Below are 27,026 nucleotides of genomic sequence, written 5' to 3'. Positions count from 1 at the left end.
TCGAACCAGTGTGACAGTTTTTAACACTTCAAAGCTGAGAAAACAATCAAAAACAGGTGTTACAGCGATGGCACTGTAGCAAAATGTAACTAGATATCAGTGTTTGCACACAGTATGAATTTCAAATACAGTATACTCTGTGTTCATGTGCTCGCAACTAATGGAAAAGCTATTATTGGATAATCCTCATCATAGTACAACCCATTACAGTATAATATTAAATAGAGTAGTTCCATAGTGTACGTTGTTTACATACAAAATGCACACTGAAAACAAAGACAAATGTCTAAAGGGGAATTGTAATAATGTTTTTCTCCAGTTTTGTGCACTGAAACCAAAAACAGCTCTTGTCCTATTTAAAAGTCAAGTTAAAATTATCATTATATATATGTATATATTGCTCCCAGTTTCATTTGTTTGCCCTAACTTTGTTTCACATATAACTGATGTTGTTTATACCATTAAAATCTGAATGTGTTGGTCCAAAGAGGACTATTGTCACTACAGTTCAATTTATTTTTACTGTTATCTTTAACATGTGGGGTGTTTTTAAATAAAATGTTTGTTGGTGTACGCCACAAATAACACAGAAAAAAATAAAATGCATTTTTTTTCTTTTACCTCGTTTAGTATTATTTATTTTAATGTATTAATATTTATTATTATTAATGCAATAAAACGTGCAGAATTTTCCCCTATGTTGGCACGTTGACAGCTAAATCCGGATTATTTTTTCTTATTTTGAAAATTATTTTTTGGTTTTTTGTTACTAAACATGTGCCAAACGTGCGGTCAGCTGACGTCACCGTCACGGTTGCCAGCAGCAAATCCTTGCTGAGAGCTGCGCAGCCGCTCTGCGCATCCGTCGGCTGAGCTGAGGTGGTCAGCGCAGCCATTTCCGTGCCCCTCACGGAAAAACATGCAGGGGGTGGCATTTGTCCATCACGCGCACAGCTAAATCAGTCATGACTTTGGCTGCACGACTTCACGCTCAAGTCTGCATCATCGATTAACAGCCGAGATCTCCAAACTTTCTCCTCAATTCAACGCCTGCGCAGACAATACAAGCTCTCTCCCTTCAGCTCCTGCTCCTTTTCCCTTTTTTTTTCTGTTTCTGTGTCAGCCATGGAGGGAGATCTGCAAGGAGGCAGCAACCACGTCGCAGCGCTGCATGTGAAAACTGAAGCGGTGGATGAAAATGCATCTGCGCTGGTTTTGGGCAGGCAGGAGTCGCCTGCGCCCTGCGGAGATACCGCATGCAGAGGAGGAGGAGGGGAACAGACTGCAGAGGAGCTGGCTGACACAGAGCTGCAAGCTGCCACGACAACTACTCCTGTACTACTGTGTGAGTGCTCACCTGAGATGATTTATGGCCATTCGGCCTCGTTTATTTGCTTCCTTTCTTCTTTTTGTTTTTTTAATGGCCACTCAGAATCTGTTGCTTTTCAGTAGATTATGTAGCTTTTATCTGCTCTGTCATCAGACCCTGTTAGCACAGAGCGGTTCTTCACCACATCTGGGGATGGAAAAACATACCTGAAGATAGCTCCAGGTAAGTAAGATTCAAAGTGAGAGGAGAGCACCAGCAAGAATGTAACAAAACACATAACCTGACTGACTGAAGTCTTTCTGGCAGAAGTAATAACTGGCAACACTTGCGTACATTAACCTCTTTTAATAATTCATATAAAATGATGATATGATGTATTTGCACATATACACATTAAATCTCATGACTGTTAAAAGGAATTTGAATAACCTAAAAATTCAAACATGTCATTTTTTAATCATTTGCATAGAAATGCTATTACACAGGGTGCATCGAAAAGAAAAGACTATACTTTTATGCAAGTAATGGCTGAATATAAACTTACAGTGTGCACAAGTGCTCAATAAGTCCCCCGTGGATACACAGCATATGTCAAACTCATCCCATGAGCATATCTGGAGTCACTGCAGCCAGTATGTGTTTCTTTAGGTGAATGATTGTGGAATTAAAGCATTTTGAAATTGGTTGCTGGTCTGGAGGTGGGCATATTAAGCACTTGTCAACATTATAAAATTTGTGTGTATAACTTTACATTCGCTCATGCATTTTAAAATTTACTGGAAGCTTCTATGTCTAATATTTAAAAAAAAATATAGCCTTGTGAAATCAGATGATTCTTTTTGATACACCATGTATTTTGTGCCTATTTCACGCACCTGAAAAAGTCCACAAAAACTAGGGTTCAAGTCTTAGCCATTCAGTTCTTATCCTTCACAATTAATAAACTTCCTGCATCACTGGGATTGTGTGTGTTTTGATCAGATTTGATGGGCATCTGTTGGGGTGTTTGATAGCTCGTCAAATGTTGCTAAATTCTGACTCTGGCTGTTGAAACTAACCCCCACACACGTCAAACCAACGACAAGAGGGAAAACAGAAATGTTGAAAATCTCTCATTAGAAAATACAGATACAGAAAATGCAGTTTTTCTGTATCTGCAAATACAGTTGTGATCATAGGTTTACATCCACTCATCAACCTACACAGGATCAAACATTACATATGGGCTCAAATATTTACACACACCCCCACTAATGTCTCTTTGCAACTTGCACCTCGACCAGCCATCAACAAGCTTCTGACATATTCCTGGCTGGATATTTGATCAGTCTTCTTGGCAGAATTGGTAGAATTCATTTAAATCAGTTGGTTTCGTGGCACAGACTCAGCTTCTAAGTGTTGTCCACAGATGTTCAGCAGGGTTGAGGTCGGGGCTTTGGGAAGGTCATCCAAGAAGCTTAATGTTTGTCTACTGTATCTATTCCAAAACCAGTTTATCTGTGTGCCTGGGATCATTGTCCAGTTGGAACATCCAACTGGGTCCAAGTTTCAACTGTATGTTCAAACTTGGACAGAACTGGAGATTCTATTTTCAAGCTTTACGTCAAATCCTGATTTACGCCTGGTAGCAAAACAGCCCCAGAGTAAGAATCTACCAGCACTATGCTTGACAGCTAGCACAGGGCTCTTAGATTTCAAAGCCTCACCTTTACTCCTCCAAACATACCTGATTGTGGCTCAATCTTTGTCTCGTCTGGCAACGAAGCTTTTCTCCAGAAGACATTTGGTTTGTCCATGTGGGCAGCTGCAAATTTCAGATAAGCTTGAAGGTGCTGATTTTTGACCAGATGCTTTTATCTTGGTCGGCACCCTCTCAGTCCATGGCAATGTAAGACTCGTTTCACTGTGGACAGTGATGCCGGTATTCCACTGGATTCCATAGCACATGGAAGTACTGGTTGTTCCTGGATTGTTCCTAAACATCCTGACCACTTTTCTCACATTTGAGGGTGACAGTTTGGGTCTTTTTCCAGACCTTAGCAAAGTGCTGACACATCCAAATAACTCACACTTATGTACAGTATTTGATATCTGTACATAACTGTCTTGTATTGTTCAAACCTGTGAGTGCTATTAAACAAATCCTTTTTATGACGGCAAAGAGAAACTACCAGTTATAGTCAATCACTAATAGTCTTCTCAGGTTTAAAGGCTTTATAGAATTTCCACTTATTAAAAGAATTAATTGAGTATATTTATATATTTGCACCTGTATGTTTACTACTGACTGTGTGTTTTAGATGTTTTAGATAAAATCCAAAATAAATTCAAACTTGTGCAGTAAGTCTACCCTGGAAAAAGAGCAATTCAAAGAAATCATTGAAATTCCAGAATTACCAGGATATTCACGCCCATGATGAGTGGATCTAAACGTTTGATAACAACTGTATGTATATAAGATTTTCCCCAGCTTAACCCATTTATCTTACATATGAAGTGACACCACAAGTGGCTTTCTTTCTCTCCCAGCTTCAGTAATGCCCCCTGCTCCTTCCGAGAAGACGCTTTGCTCTGGCTCGGATTTCTCTTCCAAAGCCGTTCTGTGTCTGATTGAGGCCGTCGGGCGTCGCTGGGGTCTCTATGAGACTCGGGAACGCTCGCAGCTCTTCCAGAGTGTCCAAGAGGAGATGGCCTCCAAGGGGCACATACTGCCTGTTGAGAAAATCCGTCGCAAGTGGAACAACCTCATTGTGACATACAAGAGGGTTAAAGACCGCAGCCGGGAGACGGGACATGCTAAGACGTCTTGGGAGTTCTTTGATGTGAGTTTAACGGGAAGACAAACCTGGGGATAAAAAGCAGTTGCTGACATTAAGTACTGGTTTAAGTAAACCTCACAGTTGGACATAGTTGCTATGAAATTTTTTAGTCCTCTTTCTTTTCTCCTTTTCCTTTTTCAAGTGCTTTAGCATAGTCTGCCTTTGTACACTACACAGTCTACTAGAGAGTGAGACACTTGAAATTTCCAGTTGTAGAGATGTGAATTTCCCCTCAGGGCAAATGTAACTGACCTCAAACGCGGCCCCCAATAATCATTATCCAGTTTAACAGCTGCACTCTGCATCTGTGGATAATGTGTGTGTGTGTGTGTGTGTGTGTGTGTGTGTGTGTGTGTGTGTGTGTGTGTGTGTGTGTGTGTGTGTGTGTGTGTGTGTGTGTGTGTGTGTGTATAAAAATTGTGCAGAAAGAAGAAACTTCTGCTTTATATATTTTTGGAAGGTGTGGTCGATGTAGAGTACAGGCCTAGTCTGTCTTACAAAATTCAAAACTAGAAATCAGAAGCATTCTTCTGCTGTTGGCGATATACCACCAGCCATAACATTATAACCACTTGCCTAATATTGTGTTTTTCCCCTTTTTCTGCCAAAGCATCCCTGACCCATCGAAGCATGGGCTCCACTAGACCTCTCAGACAAGGGCACCTTCTGGTCTGTGGCCATGCAGCCCCATATGCAACAAACTGTGATGCACTGTGTATTCTGACACCTTTCTATCAGAATTAGTATTAACTTCTTTTTTTTTTGCAATTTGAGCTACAGTAGCTCATCTGTTGGATCAGACCACATGGGCCCAGCTTTCGTTCCCGGCCTGATCAGTGCCCCTTGGCTGCCCATGACCCTGTCACCCCCAAATCCATACTCTTGCGCATTTGAAAAACTGTATCACACAGAGTGGTTCTGAATTTATACAATTTTTAATACCATAAGAGAACTGAGTCAATATAGAGATGGAAAGACTTTAAGGACCTCACAGGGTTAAATGATGAATAGTTCTTGTACAGGGATGTTTAATCTGAACAACTGTGAGGAAGTACAGCAGAAATAACTAGGATTATAACATAAAGTAACAAGGTTTAATGTCAGCCTAAGACAGCATACGGTTAACTGGTATTTGTAAGACATGGATTCCAATGCTGTTTGATGTATTCATTGGTGTACTTTCTCCATATCTTTGTGTGTGTCTTGTTCCACTCTAGTTGATGGACGCCACCCTCTGCGACACCATTGGCACTCAGATCGTCAACAACAAACGAAACAAAGGCGGCAGCACGGTTTCTACACTGCCTGCTCCTTTGGCTAAGATTGCTGCAAAGCCCCTGCAGCTTCCACAGCCGACGTCCACCATCATCCGTCCTAGCAGTGACTTCGCTGCTGTTGCTGGTGGTGGTGTGGACTCAGTAGGTCTGGGCTCCAGTGCTGGCACCGCTGCCAGTACGTCGGTGACTCCAGCGACCATTAGCTCAACTAATGCTCCAGACCTCAAGCCCCTGATCGTCCTCAATGGTGACATTGTTACTACTAGTATTCACCCAGCCACCATTGTGCCGGCTCCTTCTTTTATCACCTCGCCTTGTTTTACAGAAACAGCCACCACATCCCCTTCCCTCATCTCTGCCAGCAACACGGACCTCAACACACTGGGCTACACGAGCCGCAAAGCTCCATCCATCTCATCAGGTGTCATCCCTTTTCGCCTGAGTACAACATCGCTCACCCAAAGCCAGAATCTCCTCGGCCTCTCCTCTTCATTCCCCCTCACATCCTCCTGCCTCACTTCCTCTGCAGCCACCTCTTTGTCTACAACAACTGTGTCTGGAACTGAAGGACAGAACCAGAAGGCGAAAGCAGAGGAAGGCGGCTCCACTTTGTTCCAGGAGATTCTGAAGCGACAGGAGGAGCAGGCCTACCTCGATCGAGTGGCTCGCCGCAGGGTTGAAGCCAGAGAGAAGAGGCGCGAGAGGAGGGAGGTGCGAATGTCCGAGTCCCTAGGAAGGATAGCCACGGCCCTGGAGCTGCTCTCCTCCAAACAGGACACAGTCATCGCCCTCCTACAGAGGCTGGCTGATCGGAAATAATCTACGGTGAAGGCCTGGAAAGTAGAATCTCCTGACCTTGTTTTTTTCCCCACCTGAGATCCTCCTTATGAAGCTCTCATGCACTATAATGCTACTTTAATGAGCATAATTTAATATAAATGTGAATTTGACGAACTCTTAACTAAATAACAGACAAGCGCAAAGGTGAGTCATTGTTCTGTGCTTTTAAATTGTTGTGCTTTGTAAATATGTTAGTTTGCTTCACTAACATCAAATAAAAAGATTCTTTGGATATGCACCTTAAAGCTGTGGTCATTTGAAAACTTTGTCCCCAGATTAAATAAAACAGCAATTAACTACTAAAAAGTTACAATAAACTTTGCATGCAATCAAATCAACCATTAAAATATTATCAAGGCCTAGAAAATCCCCCAAAATTTATTTAATAAAGAATCTTAAATGACAACAAGGTTTTAGCTTCATAAGCAGGGCTCTGAATCATCCCTGTTACTTTTCATTTTTAGGTTTTAACAGGAAATCCTCATGAGTGACCAAACAGATAATCTCAGGTTCCATGTAGGCTTGTAGGATGTTAACTGTATGTGTCTTAAAAGCAAATGTTCTGATCACAGAGTCAACCCTAAAATAAAGTACAAGCCAGTAAGATTAGTTGCATCCTGTTAAATCCTTCAATGAGTCTGTGTGAGTCTGAGTCAGCTTATGTTTGTTGAGGATTTGTTCTAAGATTTAAGACAAGATTCATTTATTCATGAATGAATAAATGACTGAGAGCCAGGCTTTGGTTTATTTTGGATAATGAGTATAATGTTCAGATAAGTATTACCGTTAAAACTACAATATTTCATTGAAATGTAGCTGAAAAATGAACCATTTACTAAATGTACTCTCAAAATACTACATAGGTCCAGTGTTTGAGTAAGTGTAGCTGATTACTTTTCATTGCTGAAAGTAAATACTCTCATTTTAAAATATTTTCATTTTACATTTTGTCAATCCAGGGTGAATTTATCGAAGCTTTATCCCTGATCGGGACGTTTTATGAAGCATTAAAGTATACTGACCACTAGATGGCGCGCTGAGACCGTTCATTGTATTGCTTCTCAAACTTTTAAAGCGCAATTGTCTTAACACACTTTAGGCGGTTCGTGAATTTTGTAAAGGATCAGCGATATAAAAATCGCAATATCCTTAAATGTAATAGTTTAATTGTTTCCTCGTTGCATTGCTTCTCAGACTCACTATAAAATACCAACGAATCAAAGTCTACTTCTCGGTCAAAATGAAAGTAATGATATTCTATTTGAAATCATAACTTTATTGTACATTAAGCTGTTATGCAAGAAGTCATCAGATCTTTGATCCCTTGCACAATAAAAGTGTGTCCCATCCAGTGACTCTCTATAAGACGCGGGTAGAGTGCCAAGTTCAGAGGTTTATTTAAAACAGGTTGGGTGGAAATAGTCTTGGCGGCCGATTGTCGCTGCTGACCTAATTATTCAGCGTACGTGGACTGGACAGTAACTTGGTGGATGCGGTGGTATTCCCCCGGGGCACCCAGCAGGTCACGTGACTGTAGAGCCCCACCCTCAGTTTAAAACAGAAAGCACTGAGGAAGCTGTGGTGAAAAAAGTTTTACCTAACAGACTTGCTGTGAGATTCAATCAGGACTGTCAGGCCAGCGAGGACAAGTTAACCGACGTCTACAGTTTTGGTGATACCTTTGTTGTCGTCCACCATGAGCACTCAGGCCGCTGACAGCATACCTGGTCCAGCAGAAAGTGAGCAGGAGCAGGGTCAGTATGAAATACGGAAATGCTGTTAAAAGTCAAAAGTTTTTAGTTTAATGTTTTTATTCTGTTTTTTGTATGTTTGTATGTATTTTTCCCCTGTGGGTGTAGTTGGTGTAGTTACTAACGCAGCCATGTTCTTAAGCACGTGTCTACCCTTGTTCAGCTGACACATATAGAAAGAAAAAGTAAGCAGTGTGAGTCATACTGGTGCTTTAGCTGAGCTGTTGGCTACTGCAGTTTATAGGGCTTGTTTCAGATGTTTGAAGATTGAAGCCAATATATACAATATGACATTACAATGGGGAGAAAAATACCAGATAATATAATTAATATAATATGTTGACTTTTTTTTTACAGTACTTTAATAAAAATAAAATTCCAAAATGGCAGTGACTCTTTATCTGCTTTCTTCCTGTAAGTGTGTGTGTGTTTAATTAACACACCTACACCAAGTTAGCCAACAGTGATTTTGAGATGTGTAATTAAGCTACAGTACTGTTAGCCTCTAATGTTCATTTAATGTCTCCATCTCATTCTCGTGCTCCTTATTCCCACTTTTGTAGAGGTCACCTAAGGTCATCCAGCCCCTTTCTTTACCGGTGGTCTAACCTGTGAAAACGTTGTGAAACATAATATCAGTATTGGATATTGTTTATCATTATCACACTCTTAAAAGTAAAAAATTAGGTTAACATATATTAGTTAAAATAAAGTATGCATTCTGTCAGAGAAAAAAATTATTTGCTGGAGTAATATAATGTTATGAAACATGATAGTTAGTGATCCGCAGCCTTTTCATTTGAGCTAAAAACACTTCATTTAATTATAGGCTATTTATAAACAGAATACCTTTAACCCACACAAGATGATGCAACAGACCTTAAGACCTCCATTAAGGGCCTGCATAGAAACATTTCCAATGTTTTGGAAATTTTCATCACATGAATGGTTGACCTCTGATGACCTCTAGAAACCTTTATTAATATATTTAAAATGATAGTGGCACAAAAGAAAATTTTTGCAGCGCAAACGTTTGACACCATTCTTGTTGCATTTGAAGAAGGTGGGATGTGGGTTTTTGAGCAAGGTGCACCTCAATCAAAGACTTTCAGTCGCCAACAACAAGACTAAGCTTAAAACCCGGTTCTTTGCCAACAAAGCAAATAATTTTGATAAACTGTACCAGTTCTGCAAAGAAGAGCGGTTAAACATTATGCCACACACCAAAAGTTTCTGGTTGAGGTTCAACTTGTTAACAAAAGATTAGTAAGCATCTATTTTCTGAAAAAGTAAGATAATAAAAAATATTTCAACAGGCATATAAAAACAAAACAAGCCACAAATGGTAACATGAGACAACATACAGTGTATTAATCTTTACTTTTTATTATAATCATCAACAAATGCCAAAATGCTTTGTATTTGCCACAATGTAACAACATAATAAAAAAGTTCATACTCTTTGTGCCCTGGGATGCAACAGTCTGGGCTAATATGTGAAAGACATGAATTTCTACAAATAAACAATAATAATATCAGAAGTCAGAATGAAGGGCACAACGACTTTCATGAACTCTGAATAGTGTTTAAAAATGCTTTTTTGTTGGGTTGACAGAGCCGTTGAGGATCATGCTTCTTGGAAAATGTGGTGCAGGCAAGAGCTCGAGTGGGAACACCATCCTCAATAAAATGGTGTTCAGGTCAGAGATGAAGCTGGGCAGCATCACTGTTCACTGTGAAAAAGAGTCTGGGCTGGTTGGAGATGTACCTGTCGATGTGATTGACACACCTGGGCTTTTCGAGAAGGGAAGCAACAAGGAGGACATCATCCGAGAGATTCTTCAGCGCCTGAAACTCCAGGAACCAGGACCCCACGTCTTTGCATATGTTGTTCCTTTAGGAAGGCTGACTCAGGAAGACCAAGACACCCACACGCTGATTGAAGCAAAGTTTGGCCCAAGAGTGTGGGACTACACTAGAGCTGGGCGATATATCGAGTTTTTAAAAAATATCGATATATTTTTATACGAGATATAAGATGTGACAATATCCTTTATATCGATATAGTCTATGTTACGTTATAATTATACTTGTGGAGCCGCAAATTTGCCTCTCTTTCGTCCACTTTTCTCTTTACACAACGTTACTCGGCCTCGCCTCTCCTTCACTGAACACAACTCCCCCTCCTCCCCCATCGCTTCACCTGCAGGCAGAGACAAGATGGACACGGCAAATCTCCGTTAACGAGTTACTGCGCATCGCCCCGTGTGTGGGGCTGGACGCCATCAATGTGTTAGCTAGCTAACCACGCTAACGAGCTAACCACGCTAACGCCATGCAGCCCAGAGGCGCTGCACAGCCTAAAATCCTTTCATTTTCTCAAAAGCTGACAGCGCGCCTTATGTATGAATTCTGGTTGTGCTTGATGGCCGCGAACCGATTTTATGTGGTACACAGCGCTCAGCAATCTGTCAAAAAATGTTTTAGTACGACTTTGGTAAGCTACGGTGCTGCACCGGTTGATGGATTGTCAGAGCATTACGGCTACCGAGGAGCCTCGCGGAGTGATACGTACTGTGCTTCAACGTAATATTACCCTACTGTGTATAAGGACCATAAATGGCACCTGTTAAGAGACGTGGTTACGACGAGGATTTCAAACTCAAGGCTGTCAGTCACGCAGTAGAACTTGGGAACAGAGCAGCTGTGAAATCTGTCTTTGTTATTATGCTCATCGTCTGTTAGTTTACATTTTGACTGCACAATTGTGAGCTTTTTGTTATGCACAAAAACAACATTGTTTTCTTTTATTTATGGAGCATTATTATTTAATAAATGCTGATAATTTATTTTTGAGTAAATTTTTGTACATCTACGCTCTATGTTAATAAAAGTGCCTGTGTGACATCTGGGACACAGCTTTGACTAAGAACTCTCTTTTTGTTCTTACTTTATGGCTTTAAAAAAATATATCGAGATATATATCTTATATCGCCGTCCAGGTAAAAAATATCGAGATATGAATTTTGGGTCATATCGCCCAGCCCTAGACTACACCATCGTGCTGTTCACCCACGGGGATTGCCTGGAAGACAAAACAATAAACAACATCATTACTGAGAGTGACGAGAACCTCCGCAACTTCATACGCAAGTGTAGCGGTGGCTTCCACGTCTTCAACAACAAAACCCCGGAGGACCAGAAGCAGGTCACAACTTTTATGGAGAAGATCGAGACCCTGGTGGCCCTGAATGGAGGTAGTTTCTACAATACAGAGCTGTATCCTAAGAAGGAGAGGGAAATCAGAAAAAGACAGGAAAGCATCCTTACAGAGAGACATGAAGAAATCAGTAAAAAGGAGGAAAATCTGAAGGAGCGTTACAAGAATGAAGAGCTAAAGATGATGAAGACAAAGCTGTGGAGAAAAGAGGAGGAAAGGGCAAGAAAAGACGCAGAGAGGGAGTTGTGCAGCAAGTCCTACCTCAGGAAGAGCATCCCGGTGCTGGCTGTATTCTGTCTACTGTATTGTGTCTACTGTTATTTTGGGGTAGCAGCTGAATGGCTTTGTGGAATAGGAATCATTTTGATTGTGTCTTTTAAGACCTTTCCAATTATTCCAGGAAAAATACCAGGTCTTTCTAAGAAAAAGAAATAGATGAGCTTTTACTGTGTTAGTGATTTATCATTCAAATATGTGACAGATGATATATCGAACTCATTTAATTAACAAAAATAATTTTCATACAAATTTTTCTGTCCATAGTTAGAAAATATTGTCATCTGATATCATCTCATTATTCTCATATTTAATCAGATAACAGAACTGTAAAAATGCTAATAAAAACAATATTTAAAGTATTACACAAAAGGCTCGGCACACCACGTTTTCTTTATATTTTACTAGGAAAAAAAGTAGATCCAAGGAAGTGAGTTTTAAAATGCTAACTAGTTTGAAAGTCAGTATTTGGTACGACCACCTTTATTCTGTGACACAGTCTGAACTCTCTTATGCAGCTTTGTTCTCATTTCTTTAAGTAGTCTTCAGGAATAGTTCTGCAGGCTTCTTGAAGATTGTTTAAAGCTGTCTTTGGATGCTGACAGCTTTTTGTTCTGCTCTCTGTGAAGATGATCTCACACTGCTTCAATGATGTTGAGGTACAGACTCTGGGGAGCTCGGTCCATGACTGATAATGTTTTATTGTATTTTTCTATCCGGGTATGCTTTTTCTGGAATAACAGTGTGTTTGGAATCATTGTCGTGTCATAAAATGAAGCACTGATTGACACATTGACACATGATGGATCAAATCTGATGGTACTTTTCTGTGTTCAAATTTCAAATGATTTAACTCAGGAGTTTCGCTTTTGGATTCATCACTTCATATGACCAGTTGCCACTGATTTTCCATTTGTCCAGTTCTTGTGTAATTTGGCATACCTCAGTCTTTTTTAGATTTTTTTCCTTCTTTAAAAATGACATCTTGACAGCCATCTTTTCCACTGAGACCATTCCTGATGTGGCTTCAGTGAACAGTAGATCTCTTAGGTCGTGTGTCCAGCTTGGAGCTGAAAATATATATATATTTTGCTTGGAGCATAGCTGAGCCACTGTGTGAGAGCTGAGCAGTGAAAAGAAATTAAGTCAATGGGAGTCGACTCTTCTGATTCACTACAAAGCACTCTCTAAGCACGGCTCTTAGAGGTGATGCTTTTGCGCAAGACACATTATCAACCGTTATGTTGTGTGTCATGGATACTGTTGACTCCAAATCTCCCAACCACTATGTTGAGCTGAGACAGCGAGACCAAGACAAGACCGAGGGTTCTTAGCCCAAGACAAGACCAAGACCAAAGTCCGTCGAGACCAAGACAAGACCAAGACCAAAGTCCGTCGAGACCAAGACAAGACCAAGACCACGTAGAAGTGGTCTCGAGACCGATCTTGGTCTCCAACTCTAGTACTGAGCATCTTCTGGTATTAACATGACAGCGTTCCATACTGTAAAAGTGAAAACGTACAGGCTCTGAAATGTACTCAAAGTATGAAAGTAAAAATATTCTCCTTAAAGCACAATTCAACTAATCATATTTGTACAAAGGTAACTGAACCATGGTATATTATATTAATATAAGAATAAAATACGATTAGTACATGATAATAAAACATTTTCTGATTTAATTCTAATGGATGTGCTTTAAATGCAGTGAAAAAGAATTTAAAAAAATAACTATTTTCTGTTCTGATTGTGGGTGAAAGTAAAATGAGTACAGTCAGGGTTTAAAGTGAAACTCAGGAGGTGAGTCTGTGTAGTGGCTCAGCATAGGTGAAAGAACCACACAATCATTTCTAATCAGCACACTGTACTGCCACAGTTTTTTAATAGTTTTTCTACTATAAAACTTGTAAAAATCGGCTTCTCTTTGTTTTCTTAGAAGAGGCAATGATGCATATAAATAGTTTTTAAGTGTTTTTGTGGATATTTTGTTAATTCCATTTTCACCTACTTCACTGAAGAGGTGCGCCACCGTGCCTAGACATCTTGCCCCTCCTTTACTATTACTATTAAATAAATTAACTCCTAAATAACTAAAAGGCAAGATTTATGAAGTTATCATGGGCTAATTCCAACTGGTCACAACAGTTCATTTTACATTAAAAAAAAATTAAACTGGACTAAACACATTATAGTTCAGAGGTTGCTCAGATGAAAAAACTTTCGCTCAGTTTATTTGAAACCTATACATACTCCTTTAATGTGGATGTATCTTGTTACATGGATATGGAGAGAAATATCCATAGGCTACTGTTTAGTCGAGGCACAAACGTAACGTTTAATCCCAAGTGTAAAACTGAGACATACAAGCTTCCAGACGTTTCTTTTCTAAATAAACAGAATAGCTCTTGGCCACTTTACTAGAAAACATAGATTTACCAATTACAGACACTAACCTGTTACACACTCAAATGTCCTTGGTTATTTGTTATGCTAACATTAATGTTAGCCTGCTTTAATTAGAGAAAGGTCAATTAACATCAGTGTTATTCCACGTTACCTGGATTATATTTATATTCAGAAATATAAAGAGATTAGTTAGCATATGTTTACTCCAGAGGATGATCCACAGTGATGTGCATCCATTGTGTTCTGCAACCGCGCATTGACTGACTTTTCCCAGCAGAAGATCGTCCAGCATGCAGCAGCAGATTATTATATAGGCAGCTGTGTACTGTCTGTAACTGGTAAATTATATTTTCTGCTGTATTTAGAAAAAGGGACGACAACTTTATTTGAATAAATAAATAAACAAAATGCAGGTATACGGAGGAAACTCAAATGTCCCATTTTTACACTGGGACATGAACACAGCTCAAGTTTGCGGATCTCGGCGAAGCTGGCAGTGTGAAATTTGTCTCAAAATTATACATATTATACACATTTGTAAATCATACCGTACGTGCACTTGCAACCATTTTTAGGTTTCTCTCCATATATAAATAGCGACTGTAAATGTCAGTTTAAATCGTTTTACCTGTAAAACTTGCCGTCTTTACCGGAAGTCAATGTACACACCTTAACGACTGGGAGTGTTTATTTTTTCCAGTGTAACTGAAAAGTTAAGTTTCATTTTCCTGTTCTGGAACATCATCTGCTATCTAGTCGGCGACAGAGGTAAGTCCCTATTCTGGTGTTTCGCCTCTCTGTTCCTTTTTTTTTTTTTTTTAAGTTATATATAGTGTTTTTATACATGGATAACGGATGTATGATTGCTTGAACTTATGCACAGATGTGCTTTCCATTTGCTCTCCTGTGGTTTCTGATGTTATAGACCTTAGTGTTACTGTAATTACAGAATTTATACACACACACACACACACACACACATATCTATATAGGGGGCATTTGTGTATACAGTAGATTTGTTGATTTGGATAGTGATAGCAGTTAAGTCTAAACGGCTAAGCTATATGGATAATATGGTAAAAGTACCGAGACTTCATCTTTGTATTCAGATGTTTTCAGTCTCATTGCCTAGACAGGCAATGAGACTGTCCTTCCTTCCTGACACCCACAGAGGAACAACAGAATTACTTACAATTAGATTAAATGCAAGATTTATCTCATATAAAAAAAATGCCACATACTGTGGTGCAAATTTTTGAAAAAAAAAAAACTTTTTTATTTATCTGTGTTGATAGATTAAAATCACAAAATGGAAGAAGGAAGAACTAGCCCGAAGAAAAGAAAGAGAGTCACGGATGATAAAGATGACAAGAGTAAGTCCTTCGGGTCATTTTACCCTGAAGATCTATTTATTTAAAATATATTTCTGTGTACGCAGTAGAATTTTTCTGAAGCTGTTGAAGTTGCAGGCTAATGAGACATGGCAGTTTTGAGGCTACTTCCTATTCTTTATTGTCCTCCTAGTTGTTAAATGCATATATATGATATATATGCCTAAATGAAACTGCCTGTCTTTTGTTTCTTCAGATAAAGACATGCATAATTACATTAAAATTATTTTACGGGATTGCATGATTTTGGCAGATATAGGTTTAGGAAACTCTCTCCAAGGATCTTAGCATTGCATCCTACCTTCACTGGAGAATATTTTTGGCTTTATCAAAATGTAAAATTTAAGGGGAAACCCCCCAAAAGATTGTTAGATAATGGAGCAAACTGATGTATTTCAAGTTTTCATCCAAAGTGACAATAAGACAGGCAACAGAATGGCTGACCCTCTCTGTGCCTGGTTCTGCCCGAGTCTTGTTAAAAAGTTCTTCTTTGCCACTGTCACCAAAGTGCATGCTCATAAGGGGTTATCTGATTTTTTGGGTTTTCTCTGTATTATTGCAGGGTCTGTACCTTCCAACAGAATGCATTGAAGTGACTGTTGTTGTGATTTGGTGCTATATAAATAAAGCTGAATTGAATTATAAATATTTGCATTACCACACCTATTACAATGAAAGTAGGAAATACTCCCACAACTGGCATCTCTCTTTATACAACCTCTACAATTGCAAGTTATTAGTACATTGTAAATTGACCATGAAAATGCATTTACAATATTTTTTAATGGAGAAATTACTTCTTCCTTTTTTTTTGGTGTTGCAAAAAACAGACCTCTGGCGTGTAAAATGTGGAGACAAAAAGGGTTGGATGGATGTAGAGAAGTTGAGAAAAGGTAAGTACAGTCTTTCCTTTCTTACCAGTCTTACCAGTGTTTCCTTTTCTATTTTTGTACATACAGTGAAATATATAAATCAATAAATAATTTTTCATGAAAACGATTAAGTTTTTCTTTATAACTATAGGTAAGGATTGTATTGAGTTTGAAGGCTCCTTTTACAGTCCACCTGAGTTTGAGAAGCTTGCAGGAAAAGATTCATGTAGAAAATGGAAGTCATCTATTTACCACAAGAAAGCTCCTCTGCACTTTTGGTTCAAGGTACTTTGGGGGGTTTTTGGGGGTTTTTTTGCATTTCTGTGAATCTTAAAAAATCTGATTTCACTAAATAAACTGTTGAATTAACTTATCACAGAAAGGTTACCTAACCACTACAGGATATAGACAAAAAAAAAGAAAACGACAATCATCAGGCCTTGAGTTCCAGGACTTCTTAACAGGTTTGTCTGCTCTTTCTTCTATCTGTGCCTCAAAACCAGAGAATGTTTGAGAATATGAACCAAAAGCATGCAAACATTATTGTAATATTTTTAATAAGCTCTTTCAAAACTTCAGTAGTTTTGACAAATACCCTACAGAAGTTGAGAAAAAAAGAGTTGCAATTCTCTTTATCTAGGCCTCCAACTTTCCCTCATCCAACGCCTGCAACTTGTCCAAAATGCTGCAGCACGTTTTTTAAGTGGCACCAGAAGACCTGATCATATTACACCTGTCTAAGCACAAACTTCACTGGCTTCCCGTCAAATACCGTATTGTTTTTGAAATCCTTTTGTACACTTTTAAAATTTTAAATAACTTGGCGCCCAGCTACTTAATCGACCTCCTTGACCTATATACCCCCAAGAGAGCACTTAGATCCTCTAATCAATGGCTCTTAGTGCAACCAATGTCCAGATGGAAGACTAGGGGGCATTGTGCTTTTGCTATTGCTCCACCTAAACTTTGGAATAGCCTGGCGATTGATGTCCATCCATTGGAATCCATTCAATAATTCAAGTCACGTTTAAAAATCCACCTGTTTAAGCTGGCCTTCGAAACAAATTCGATTTTAACTTCTACCCGTATCAAGTTTGTGCCACGCCACTTACCTTTAACTATTCCGTAATGATAACTGTATTTTTTTTGTTCTTCTATTGTTGTCATCCCGCAATGCGGCACTTGTGTGAAAATTGAATTGAAACTGAGAAAAAGTTACAAAAATCTCAGTTTAAGTTGTTATATTTTAAACATTTCTATTTCTTGAAAGAATATTACAAGGAAGTTCATAATGAAGATGTCTGTGACTCCGTGTTTATGTTTCAGTTTATTATTATTCTGTGGTTTTGGTTTCCTTGGGTGTTTGTACTCTGTGTTTGTACTGTGGTCAGTTTACTTTTCCCCTGTCTTGTCAGGTCGGATTACTCCCAGCTGTGCCCTCCTTTTGTGTCTCGTTCCCTCGTTATCCTTCTGTGTATTTAAACCTCGTGTCTGCCTCTGTTAGTTGCTGGTTCGTCTGTGTTTGTTCCTGCGTCTCTCCGTCCGTCTCTCTGTGTATTTCCCCGTACCTCCCTGCATCTTCGTTCTGGTTTGTTTTGTTAGTTTTGCCCAATTTAGGTTTTCCAGTTTCATGTTCACCCGCCACTTCTGTTTGTATCTACTCCTGTTCAATAAATACTCACCTGCATCAGAGATGCTTCAACTCCAGAAGTCCGCCACCCTGGACGCGACAGAAGATGAGGATGGAGAAGAGGATGATGAGGATATGGATGAAGATGATGTATGGGACAATGAGCAGGGTACTAAAAAAAACGACGATAAAGAAACTACACAGGTTTATATCTCTTCTTCTGAAGAAGAGAGTGAGGAAGATCATGTTAAAGATATAGATGACGATGGAGAAGAGGAAGATGAGGATATGGATGCAGTTGATGTTGGTAACGATGAGCCTAGCACTGAGGAAGATGAGGATGAAGAAAGTGATAATGAGGAGGATGAGACTGTGCCTGCTTTTGCCTCTAACCATACTGGCAGCAATGGTATCAAAGGTGACATTTCCAATATATTTCCTATTGGTATGTTTGGATAACAAAGACCTTGTTTGTGTATGAAAATAACTCTTTCTCTTTTTTCAGATAGAGTAACAAGTGTAATCCCAACACCTGGAAAACATGCATTACAGATGAAAGAGGTAAAGGGTATTGTTAACATCCCTCCTGAGGCAAGACAGATTATTTTATTTAAATGATTCACTGTGCTTTACATTGCTGGAAGTTTTGAATATGTCACTGATCTGAGATAAGTCTACACCAGCACTGTCATTAGGCTAGAAATGTGGCAAATACTATGGTTCAGCATGACATACAAAACAAATTACAAATGTACGCTTTTACCCAATACAGTCCAATTATTCACAATAAATACTAAAATATTCTTCATTGTTTTTAAAACAGAAGAGTACACATCATCCTAACATGCCAAGATCTGAAGTCAGTGGAAATAACAGAGATGTGGCACAAAACACAGCAATCAAACAGCTGAATGTTAAGAAAGAACCTGAAGAGAAACTGAGTGAGTTGTTCAAACACTAAAAGCACTTGATTTACATTTTTACATTTACAAATGTTTTAGCACATGTGTGCACACAGATAACTACTATAGTAGTTTTGTTTGCAGTTTGAATAAGTATTATTTACTTTCCAAAAGACACTAAACAGCCATTTTATTTGGTACACCTGTCCCATCCATCCATCCATCCATCTTCTTCCACTTATCCGGGGCCGGGTCACGGGGGCAGCAGCCCAAGCAGAGAAGCCCAGACCTTCCTCTCCCCTGTCACCCCCTCCAGCTTGTCTGGGAGAACACCAAGGCTTTCCCAGGCCAGCCAAGAGATATAATCTCTCCAACGTGTCCTGGGTCTGCCCCGGGGCCTCCTCCTGGTGGAACATGGCCGGAACACCTCACCCGTCTAGGAGGCATCTTTGTCAGATGCATGAACCACCTCAGCTGGCTCCTTTCGATGTGAAGGAGCAGCTGCTCTACTCTTAGACCCTCTTTCGTAGCCTTCTGCTACTTGGCTGTGCCTACAAATTCTGTCCATAAAAATTACAAACAGAATCAGTGACATCACCCACAGGAAAGAGTCCAACTTATTACCGGCTATGCGGCCAAACCTCTTGCAACGGTTGTATCAGGATTGAATGGCGGGTAGCAATGGGCCAGACACCCCATACTCCCGGAGTACCCCCCACAGGTTACACAGAGGGATATGGTCGAATGCCTTCTCCAAGTCCACAAAACACATGTAGACTGGTTGGGCAAACTCCCATGCACCCTCAAGTATCCTTGAGAGGATAAAGAGCGGATCCAGTGTTCCACAACCAGAACAAAAATAGCATTGTTCCTCCTGTATCCAAGGTTAGACTAAAGGACAGACTCTCCTTTCCAGCACCATGGCAGATAGCTTCCCAGACTGTGATTCCCCTATAGTTGGAGCACACCTTCCAGTTCCCTTTCTTAAAGATGGGAACCACCAACCCGGTCTGTCAGTCCAGGGGTACTGCCCCTGATCTTCACGCAAAATTGTAGAGGCGTGTCATCTACAACATCCAGAGCCTTCAGGAACGCGTGGCTCTGCCACCAAGGAGCTTTTTAACTTCCTCAGTGACCTTGCCCCCGGACATTGGCAACTTTGAGGAGGTCCTCGAAGTATTCCTTCCATCGCCCGACAATTTTCACAGTCGAAGTCAGCAGTGCTCCACCTGCACTATACACAGTGTGGGTAGAGCACCACTTTCCCCCCCTAAGTGACCTGACGGTTTGCCAGAATCTGTTCGAGGCGGTCTGAAAGTCTTTTTCCATGGCCTCTCTGAACTCCTCCCAGACCCAAGTTTTTGCTTCAGCTACTGCCTGCACCGCATTCCGCTTGGCCTGTCGGTACCTGTCAGCTGCCTCCGAAGCCCCCAAGGCTAACCAAGCCCGATAGGACTCCTCCTTCAGCCTGGTGGCTCCCTTCACCTCTGTTGTCCACCGTTTGGTTCGGGGGTTACCACCACAACAGGTACCAACCACATGGTGGCCACAACTCACTGCAGCAGCTTTGGCTGTGGAGATGCTGAACATGGTCCATTCGGACTCAATGTTCCCAGTCTCCCTTGGAATGCTGTTGAAGCTCTGCCAGAGATGTGCGTTGAAGATCTCGCAGACCTGGGCCTCTCCTAGACGTTCCCAGCACACCCTCACTATACATTTAGGTGTGCCAGGTCCGAGTGTCCAGAACATATGGCCTTAGGTCTGGTGATACGATTACAAAATCGATCATCGACCTGCAGCTTAGAGCATCCTGGTGCCACACTTATGGACACTCTTATGTTTGAACATGGTGTTCATTATGACCAAACTGTGGTTTGCACAGGAGTCCAACCTCAAAACATTGCTTGGGTTCAGATCCAGGAGGCCGTTCCTCCAAGTCACGCCCCTCCAGGTCTCTCTGTCGTTGCTCACGTGAGCATTGAAGTCTCGCAGTAGGACAACAGCTGTCCAGTTGCTCATTAATGAAAAAATCTAACCAGCCAATCACATGACAGCAACTCAATGAAGACATGGAGACATGGACAAGATGATCTGCTGAAGATAAGACTGAACATCAACATCAAACTAATTCTAATAATCCCAAAGTGCCCATGCTCATATTTTAATTACTTTTCTTTTTTCAGAGAAGACAACAACAAGCACAATTTCAATACCTGGGAAACTTGCCCTGAAGATTAAAGAAGTTTATGGTATCCTTAATAGCCTTCCTGAGGTAAGATGGAGGAAGTTTCTTTAAAATATTTTACAGCACGTTACAGTGCTGGTAGTTTCCACCCTCATGAAAATACAGCTGATTCAAAATTACTTTTATCTTTTAATCCAGCATTGTCTTTTTTTTTCTTTTCTTTTTTGGCCTGGCCCGTTTGGTTCTTCTGCCATCAGAATTATTGTCTAAAGGCAAAGAAAGATGCCCAATGGATTTACTTTACCAAATGGACCATCCCAGCCTTGTCGTATTGGTCTATTTGATTCACCTTTTATTGTTTATTTTATTTTATTTTCACTTGCTAAACATGGGACAGACTTGACTGGGGAAAAGAAAGGGGAGAAAGAAAGAGGGAAAGAAAAACATCGGGGAAGAGGAACGGAGATAAAGGGCAAAAAACAAAAACCAACAAAATAAGCAGACAAAAAATACATATCAATCACCTTGAATTGAATATTATTGTAGGATCGACAGCACACAATGTGCTTTGGGGTGGGAGCCAAAAAGGGTGTAGTTTGTGTGTGTGAGCACCCGTGTGTACACCTGTAAGCATGAGCACGCTTGTATGTAACAGGTTCCTTCATGTAATGATCTGCTAGAGGATGTGGGGGGCCACAGCCCCGTCCTCCAGGGCATGAAGCAGGTATGGAGGAGATAAAGGCTCCAGACATTCAGAGGCCCTCAGAGCACAAGAGACCAAGAAAGACCAACAGAGGGGCAGCTGCGCCACTATCCCAGAAAGAGCTGAGGAGAGTCCCAGATGAGGGGTCACTCAGCAGCCGCGGAGCAAAAGCCAGGGGGGGTTGCAGTGACGTGCCCGTGAGCTCCGCCGGCAGCCAGTTGTGCCAGAGCGACCAAGCCCCAGGCCGAGAGGCCGAGGGCACCCCACCCCCGAAGGGGCCAGAGTGAGCCCCAGGCTCCAGGCCCCGACAAGCAGCCACCAGGAGTGAGCCGGTGCGTACCTGAATGCCCATCCCCGGACACAAAGAAGCACCAATGCAACGATGTCTGAGGGCATCTGCCACTGGCCTGAGATGTCCCTAGAGAGGTGGCGTCTGATACCCAACCTGACATATAGACACAAACAAACAGGCACACACAGATACAAACATCCATTCCCACCCTCATGCTCTCATATGCAATTACTCAGCACTCACCCAACGTGGAGACAGACATAAATAGACACTGTACACACAATCACACTCCCCAAGCGTACTCTAAGCCCCAGGTCTAGGTACTCTTGCCCCTGGAGGGGGAAACTGCGCCCAGACCCAGGTAGTGTTACCCTGTTCCCTGGGGTGGAGAGAAGCAGGAATAGTTCTCCAGGCTTTTTGCAGGACATTCAAAGCTCTTCTTTGGATGTTGGCTGCCTTTTGTTCTGTTCTCAGACAAGATGATCCCACACTGCTTCACTAATGTTGAGGTCAAAGCTGTGGGGCGACCAATCCATGACTGACAGTGTTCCATTGTGTGTTAAAGATATTTCTAATTTACTTTCAACCAATGCCTCACACTTGAACATGTGTTTCAAACGGATCTTGTTTAAAATTGCTGTCCAACTTGAGGTGAATGTTTTTATGGTTTGGTGCTATATAAATAGAAATTGATTAAATTGAATTTTGCTCAAAATTATTTTCATAATAAAACTGCATATTATTTTCCTGATCTACTTTTACTCCATCCAAACGTACCATTCAAAAGAAATTATAAATAAGGGTACTAATATATAATTGACTATCTTTGCACCAGACAACTAGACATCATCCTGACACGACAAGATCTGAAGTCAGTGGAAATAACAGAGATGTGGCAACAAACACAGCAATCAAACAGCTGAATGTTAAGAAAGAACCCCAAGAGGAACTGAGTGAGTTGCTCAAACACTAAAAGCACTTGAATGTTGAACTTCTATTTTGTACGTTCTTTGTAGAAGTAGTAGAAATCCAGTTTCAATCTTCTCTCTTTCTATTGTCTGCTGTTCCTTCTATCATACCCCAAAACCAGAGAATTTTTGAAAGTATTAATCAAAAGCATGCAAACATTGTAGTATTATTTTTAATCAGTTGTTTTAAAACCTTTAAAAAATATACCAAAGAAGTTCAGAAAAAGGAGTAGGGGAGACCGGGGATAGTTGTGACATTTTTGACATTTCTGTCTGTAAATTGGAGCTCTTTTAAGGTAGTGGATTCAAAATGTAATGCAAAGTATTTACATGTCACGGCTATTAAATAGTACAGCTATTTTCTCTGCAGCACAATTACCCATTGCATGGTATGGCCTCAAACACAAAGAGTGAAATGTTACAATTAACCCCATAGTCTGGGTTAGTTGTAACATATCCTGGGGTGAAATGTAACACAATGAAATAAGGGTACTAACAACACATTAACATGTAATCTTTGTTTATTCAACATATGAATGCACTTAGAGCCATTTATGTAACTGTGTGTTTGTGTGACAGAATGCAGAAATCTAGCTTTTGAACATATTCCAACCCCCCAAAAAAGACAAATTATGGAATTTTCTGCAACTGAATAATTCATTAATTTTGGTTGGTCTTCCTTGAGTTTGGCCTCATTGGCTCATTGGGCATTATAACCTACAACTCTTGCACCAATTTTGAGCATAACAATGAAGCTGAAAAAATGTAGTTGTTCACCAGCATCGCAATTCCATTACTTTTTATCATGGCTTACCTTGGTGTGGTTTGCAAAGTGCTTCAGAAAGATGAGGAAATCTGTTTTTTGCACCCATCCTGATTTATTTCCACTACCAATACTTCCTACTGGTCCATCTCTGACACAGTGGCCTGCATAACGTATGCGTGGGAACACAAACATTGGAGGAATTGTGTTGCCAGTGGCATTAACCGCATATACAAAAGCGACCAGTGAACCTCTCTCTGCTGATGTCGTTGCCCCAACTTGTTTAATATAAGTTAAAGTAATAGTTTCGTAAGTTGTAACATCTGCATTATTGTTACAACTGACGCAGACTGTTGCTGTTACAACTGACCCAGACTCCTATAGCCATGAACTAGCTAACATTACAGCCAACGGCTAAAACATTAGCACTAAAAACCTACACAGAATATATCCCCATAGACATACAAATAACATAATTTAAGTTTTATGAGTTTAACTGCAAAGCAGATAATGCTATTAGAAATTTAAATAAAGTAGAAAAACTTACTTTTTGCCATACAAATTACTTTTTTTCGTGTTAAATTGCCTGTGTTTGACAAAATGTGCTGATTTTTCACATGTGATAGCAGAACTGAATTGGGCATGTACAGGGTGAGTCACATCATTTGAAACTTAGCCCTGATTGGAGAAATTGGAAGTGTTACAACTGACCCACGTTACAACTATCCCCGGTCTCCCCTATGCATTAGCTCAGAACTAGTTATGAAAATCTCAGTGTACATGGTAATATTTTAAACATTTATATCTCTTTTTCTGAAGAACACAAGGAAGATCGTGTTAAAGATGAAGATGAAGATGAAGAACAAGAAGATGAGCATATGGATGAAGATGTTGTTGGTGATGATGAGCCTAGCACTGAGGAAGATGAGGATGATGAAAGTGATAATGATGAGGATGAGACTGTGCCTGCTTTTGCCTCTAACCATACTGGCAGCAATGGTATCAAAGGTGACATTTCCAATGTATTTCCTATTGGTATGTTTGGATAACAAAGACCTTGTTTGTGTATGAAAATAACTCTTTCTCTTTTTTCAGGCACAGTAACAAGTGCAATTCCAACACCTGGAAAACATGCATTACAGATGAAAGAGGTAAAGGGTATTGTTAACATCCCTCCTGAGACAAGACAGATTATTTTTATTTTAATGTTTTACTGTACTTTACATTGCTGGATGTTTTGAATATGTCACTGATCTGAGATTACTCTACACCAGCACTATCATTAAGCTAGAAATGTGGCAAATACTATGGTTCAGCATGACATACAAAACAAATTACAAGGTGCCAAATTACAGCGCCACCGACAGGGGCCTGTCGGTGGCGCTGTCACTTGGTGTTCGCTCGCTCGCTCTGTGGTATAGTATCGCTTCCTGTTCCTGCTCAAACACAGTGGTGTTTCTGAGTAGCTTATTTGCTTAGCAGTTTAATTAACAACTTTTAAATACATTCTTTTTTCACAGTATAATCTTCACGTGCTTCATCCGAAGCACACTTTCTGTGTACTCACTACCTAATTTATAGTATTCACTCACTGTCTCTGTACTGTTTCGCTAGCTTAGCTCATAGCCGACCCGTTAGCACCATGGCTACTTCACATGTCCCTTCTGCACTTTCTTGCTCATTGTGTCAGATGTTTAGTTACTCCTCGGCCTCCTTTAGCAGTAATGATATCTGTAACAAATGTAGCATATTTGCAGCTCTGGAGGCCAGGATTACTGAATTGGAGACTCGGCTTTGCACCCTGCTCTCACCCTTAGCTAGCCAGGCCCCTGTAGCTGGTGCAGCCGAAGATAGCGTAGGCCCCGCTAGCTGTTCCCCGGCAGACCCCAAGCAGCTGGGGAAAGGCTGGGTAACAGTGAGGAGGAAGCGTAGTCCTAAACAGAAGCCCCAGGTACACCACCAACCCGTTCATGTGTCTAACCGTTTTTCCCCACTCGGTGACACACCCGCCGGGGGTCAAACTCTGGTAATTGGTGATTCTGTTCTCAGACATGTGAAGCTAGAGACACCGGCAACCATAGTCAATTGTCTTCCAGGGGCCAGAGCAGGCGACATTGAAGGAAATTTAAAACTGCTGGCTAAGGGTAAACGTAAATTCAATAAAATCATAATTCACGTCGGCAGTAATGACACCCGGTTACGCCAATCGGAGGTCACTAAAATCAATATTGAATCGGTGTGTAACTTTGCCAAAACAATGTCGGACTCTGTAGTTTTCTCTGGTCCCCTCCCCAATCAGACCAGGAGTGACATGTTTAGCCGCATGTTCTCCTTAAATTGCTGGCTGTCTGAGTGGTGTCCCAGAAACGATGTGGGCTTCATAGATAATTGGCAAACCTTCTGGAGGAAACCTGGTCTTGTTAGGAGAGATGGCATCCATCCCACTTTGGATGGAGCAGCTCTCATTTCTAGAAATATGGACAAATTTATTAAACCCCTCAAAACATGACTATCCAGAGTTGGGACCAGGAAGCAGAGTTGCAGTCTTACACGCCTCTCTGCAGCTTCTCTCCTCCTGCTACCCCCCCAAAAACCCATCTCCATAGAGACTGTGTCTGCTTCCAAAAAGACAAAAAACAAACTAAAAACCAGCAACAAACAACTTAAACAATCACAAAGAAAGAACAATACAGTATCCACATCTGAACCAAAGAGTAAAACAGTGAAATGTGGATTATTAAATATTAGGTCTCTCTCCTCCAAGTCTCTGTTAGTACATGACTTAATAATTGATCAACAAATTGATTTACTCTGCCTTACAGAAACCTGGTTGCAGCAGGATGATTATGTTAGTTTAAATGAATCAACACCCCCGAGTCATTCTAACTACCAGAAATCTCGAAGCACAGGTCGAGGGGGCGGTGTGGCAGCAATTTTTCACACCAGTCTATTAATTAATGAAAGACCAAGACAGACTTTTAATTCATTTGAAAGCCTGATGCTTAACATTGTCCACCCCAGCTGTGAAACTCAGAAACCAGTCTTACTTGTTATCATCTATCGTCCACCTGGGCCTTACACAGAGTTTCTGTCTGATTTCTCAGACTTTATATCTAATTTAGTTCTGAGCTCAGATAAAATAATTATTGTGGGTGATTTTAACATCCATGTAGATGCTAAAAATGACAGCCTCAACATGGCATTTAATCTGTTGTTAGACTCAATTGGTTTCTCTCAAAATGTAAAAGAACCCACCCACCACTTTAATCACACTCTAGATCTTGTTTTAACATATGGCATAGAAACTGAACATTTAACAGTGTTTCCTGAAAACCCTCTCCTGTCTGATCATTTCTTGATAACATTTACATTTACAATAATTGATTACGCAGCAGTGGAG

General features: G+C 40.5%; 3 protein-coding genes across 7 annotated transcripts in view; all 3 read left to right on the top strand.

Moving 5' to 3' along the window:
* Positions 1–4: 4 nt before the first annotated feature.
* Positions 5–6,957, top strand: LOC146520419 (uncharacterized). 2 transcript variants are annotated; one of them, XM_085157137.1, is made up of 5 exons: positions 5–1,345; positions 1,484–1,552; positions 3,860–4,152; positions 5,367–5,673; positions 5,752–6,957. In XM_085157137.1, the coding sequence occupies exons 1-5, from the start codon at positions 1,126–1,128 to the stop codon at positions 6,243–6,245; spliced, it is 1,383 nt and encodes a 460-aa protein (XP_085013263.1). In that variant the 5' UTR covers positions 5–1,125; the 3' UTR covers positions 6,246–6,957. The 2 variants fall into 2 exon arrangements, with proteins under 2 accessions (XP_085013263.1, XP_085013262.1); XM_085157136.1 differs by having other exon boundaries at positions 5,367–6,955.
* An 816-nt stretch (positions 6,958–7,773) lies between these two features.
* On the top strand, positions 7,774–12,519 carry LOC146520418 (GTPase IMAP family member 7-like). Its single transcript, XM_085157579.1, has 3 exons — positions 7,774–8,020; positions 9,633–9,985; positions 11,067–12,519. The coding sequence occupies exons 1-3, from the start codon at positions 7,963–7,965 to the stop codon at positions 11,670–11,672; spliced, it is 1,017 nt and encodes a 338-aa protein (XP_085013705.1). The 5' UTR covers positions 7,774–7,962; the 3' UTR covers positions 11,673–12,519.
* A 2,041-nt stretch (positions 12,520–14,560) lies between these two features.
* The window catches only part of LOC146520417 (uncharacterized), a 20,911-nt gene continuing 8,445 nt past the window's right edge, over positions 14,561–27,026 (top strand). Inside the window, exons 1-12 of one of the 4 annotated variants that reach the window (XM_085157575.1) lie at positions 14,563–14,688; positions 15,216–15,293; positions 16,142–16,204; positions 16,335–16,468; positions 16,563–16,647; positions 17,875–18,231; positions 18,319–18,374; positions 18,637–18,754; positions 20,899–20,987; positions 22,731–22,848; positions 24,446–24,634; positions 24,722–24,777. In XM_085157575.1, the coding sequence (XP_085013701.1) occupies positions 15,230–15,293; positions 16,142–16,204; positions 16,335–16,468; positions 16,563–16,647; positions 17,875–18,231; positions 18,319–18,374; positions 18,637–18,754; positions 20,899–20,987; positions 22,731–22,848; positions 24,446–24,634; positions 24,722–24,777 (1,329 nt within the window). In that variant the 5' untranslated portion in view covers positions 14,563–14,688; positions 15,216–15,229. Of the gene's footprint in view, positions 14,689–15,215; positions 15,294–16,141; positions 16,205–16,334; positions 16,469–16,562; positions 16,648–16,668; positions 18,232–18,318; positions 18,375–18,636; positions 18,755–20,898; positions 20,988–22,730; positions 22,849–24,445; positions 24,635–24,721; positions 24,778–27,026 lie in introns of those variants that run through there. The other 3 variants (XM_085157577.1, XM_085157578.1, XM_085157576.1) reach the window with 3 other exon arrangements.

This window comes from Neolamprologus multifasciatus, chromosome 4 (assembly GCF_963576455.1).
Source record: "Neolamprologus multifasciatus chromosome 4, fNeoMul1.2, whole genome shotgun sequence".
NCBI lineage: Eukaryota > Metazoa > Chordata > Actinopteri > Cichliformes > Cichlidae > Neolamprologus > Neolamprologus multifasciatus.
This window is presented reverse-complemented; position numbering and strand designations above follow the sequence as displayed.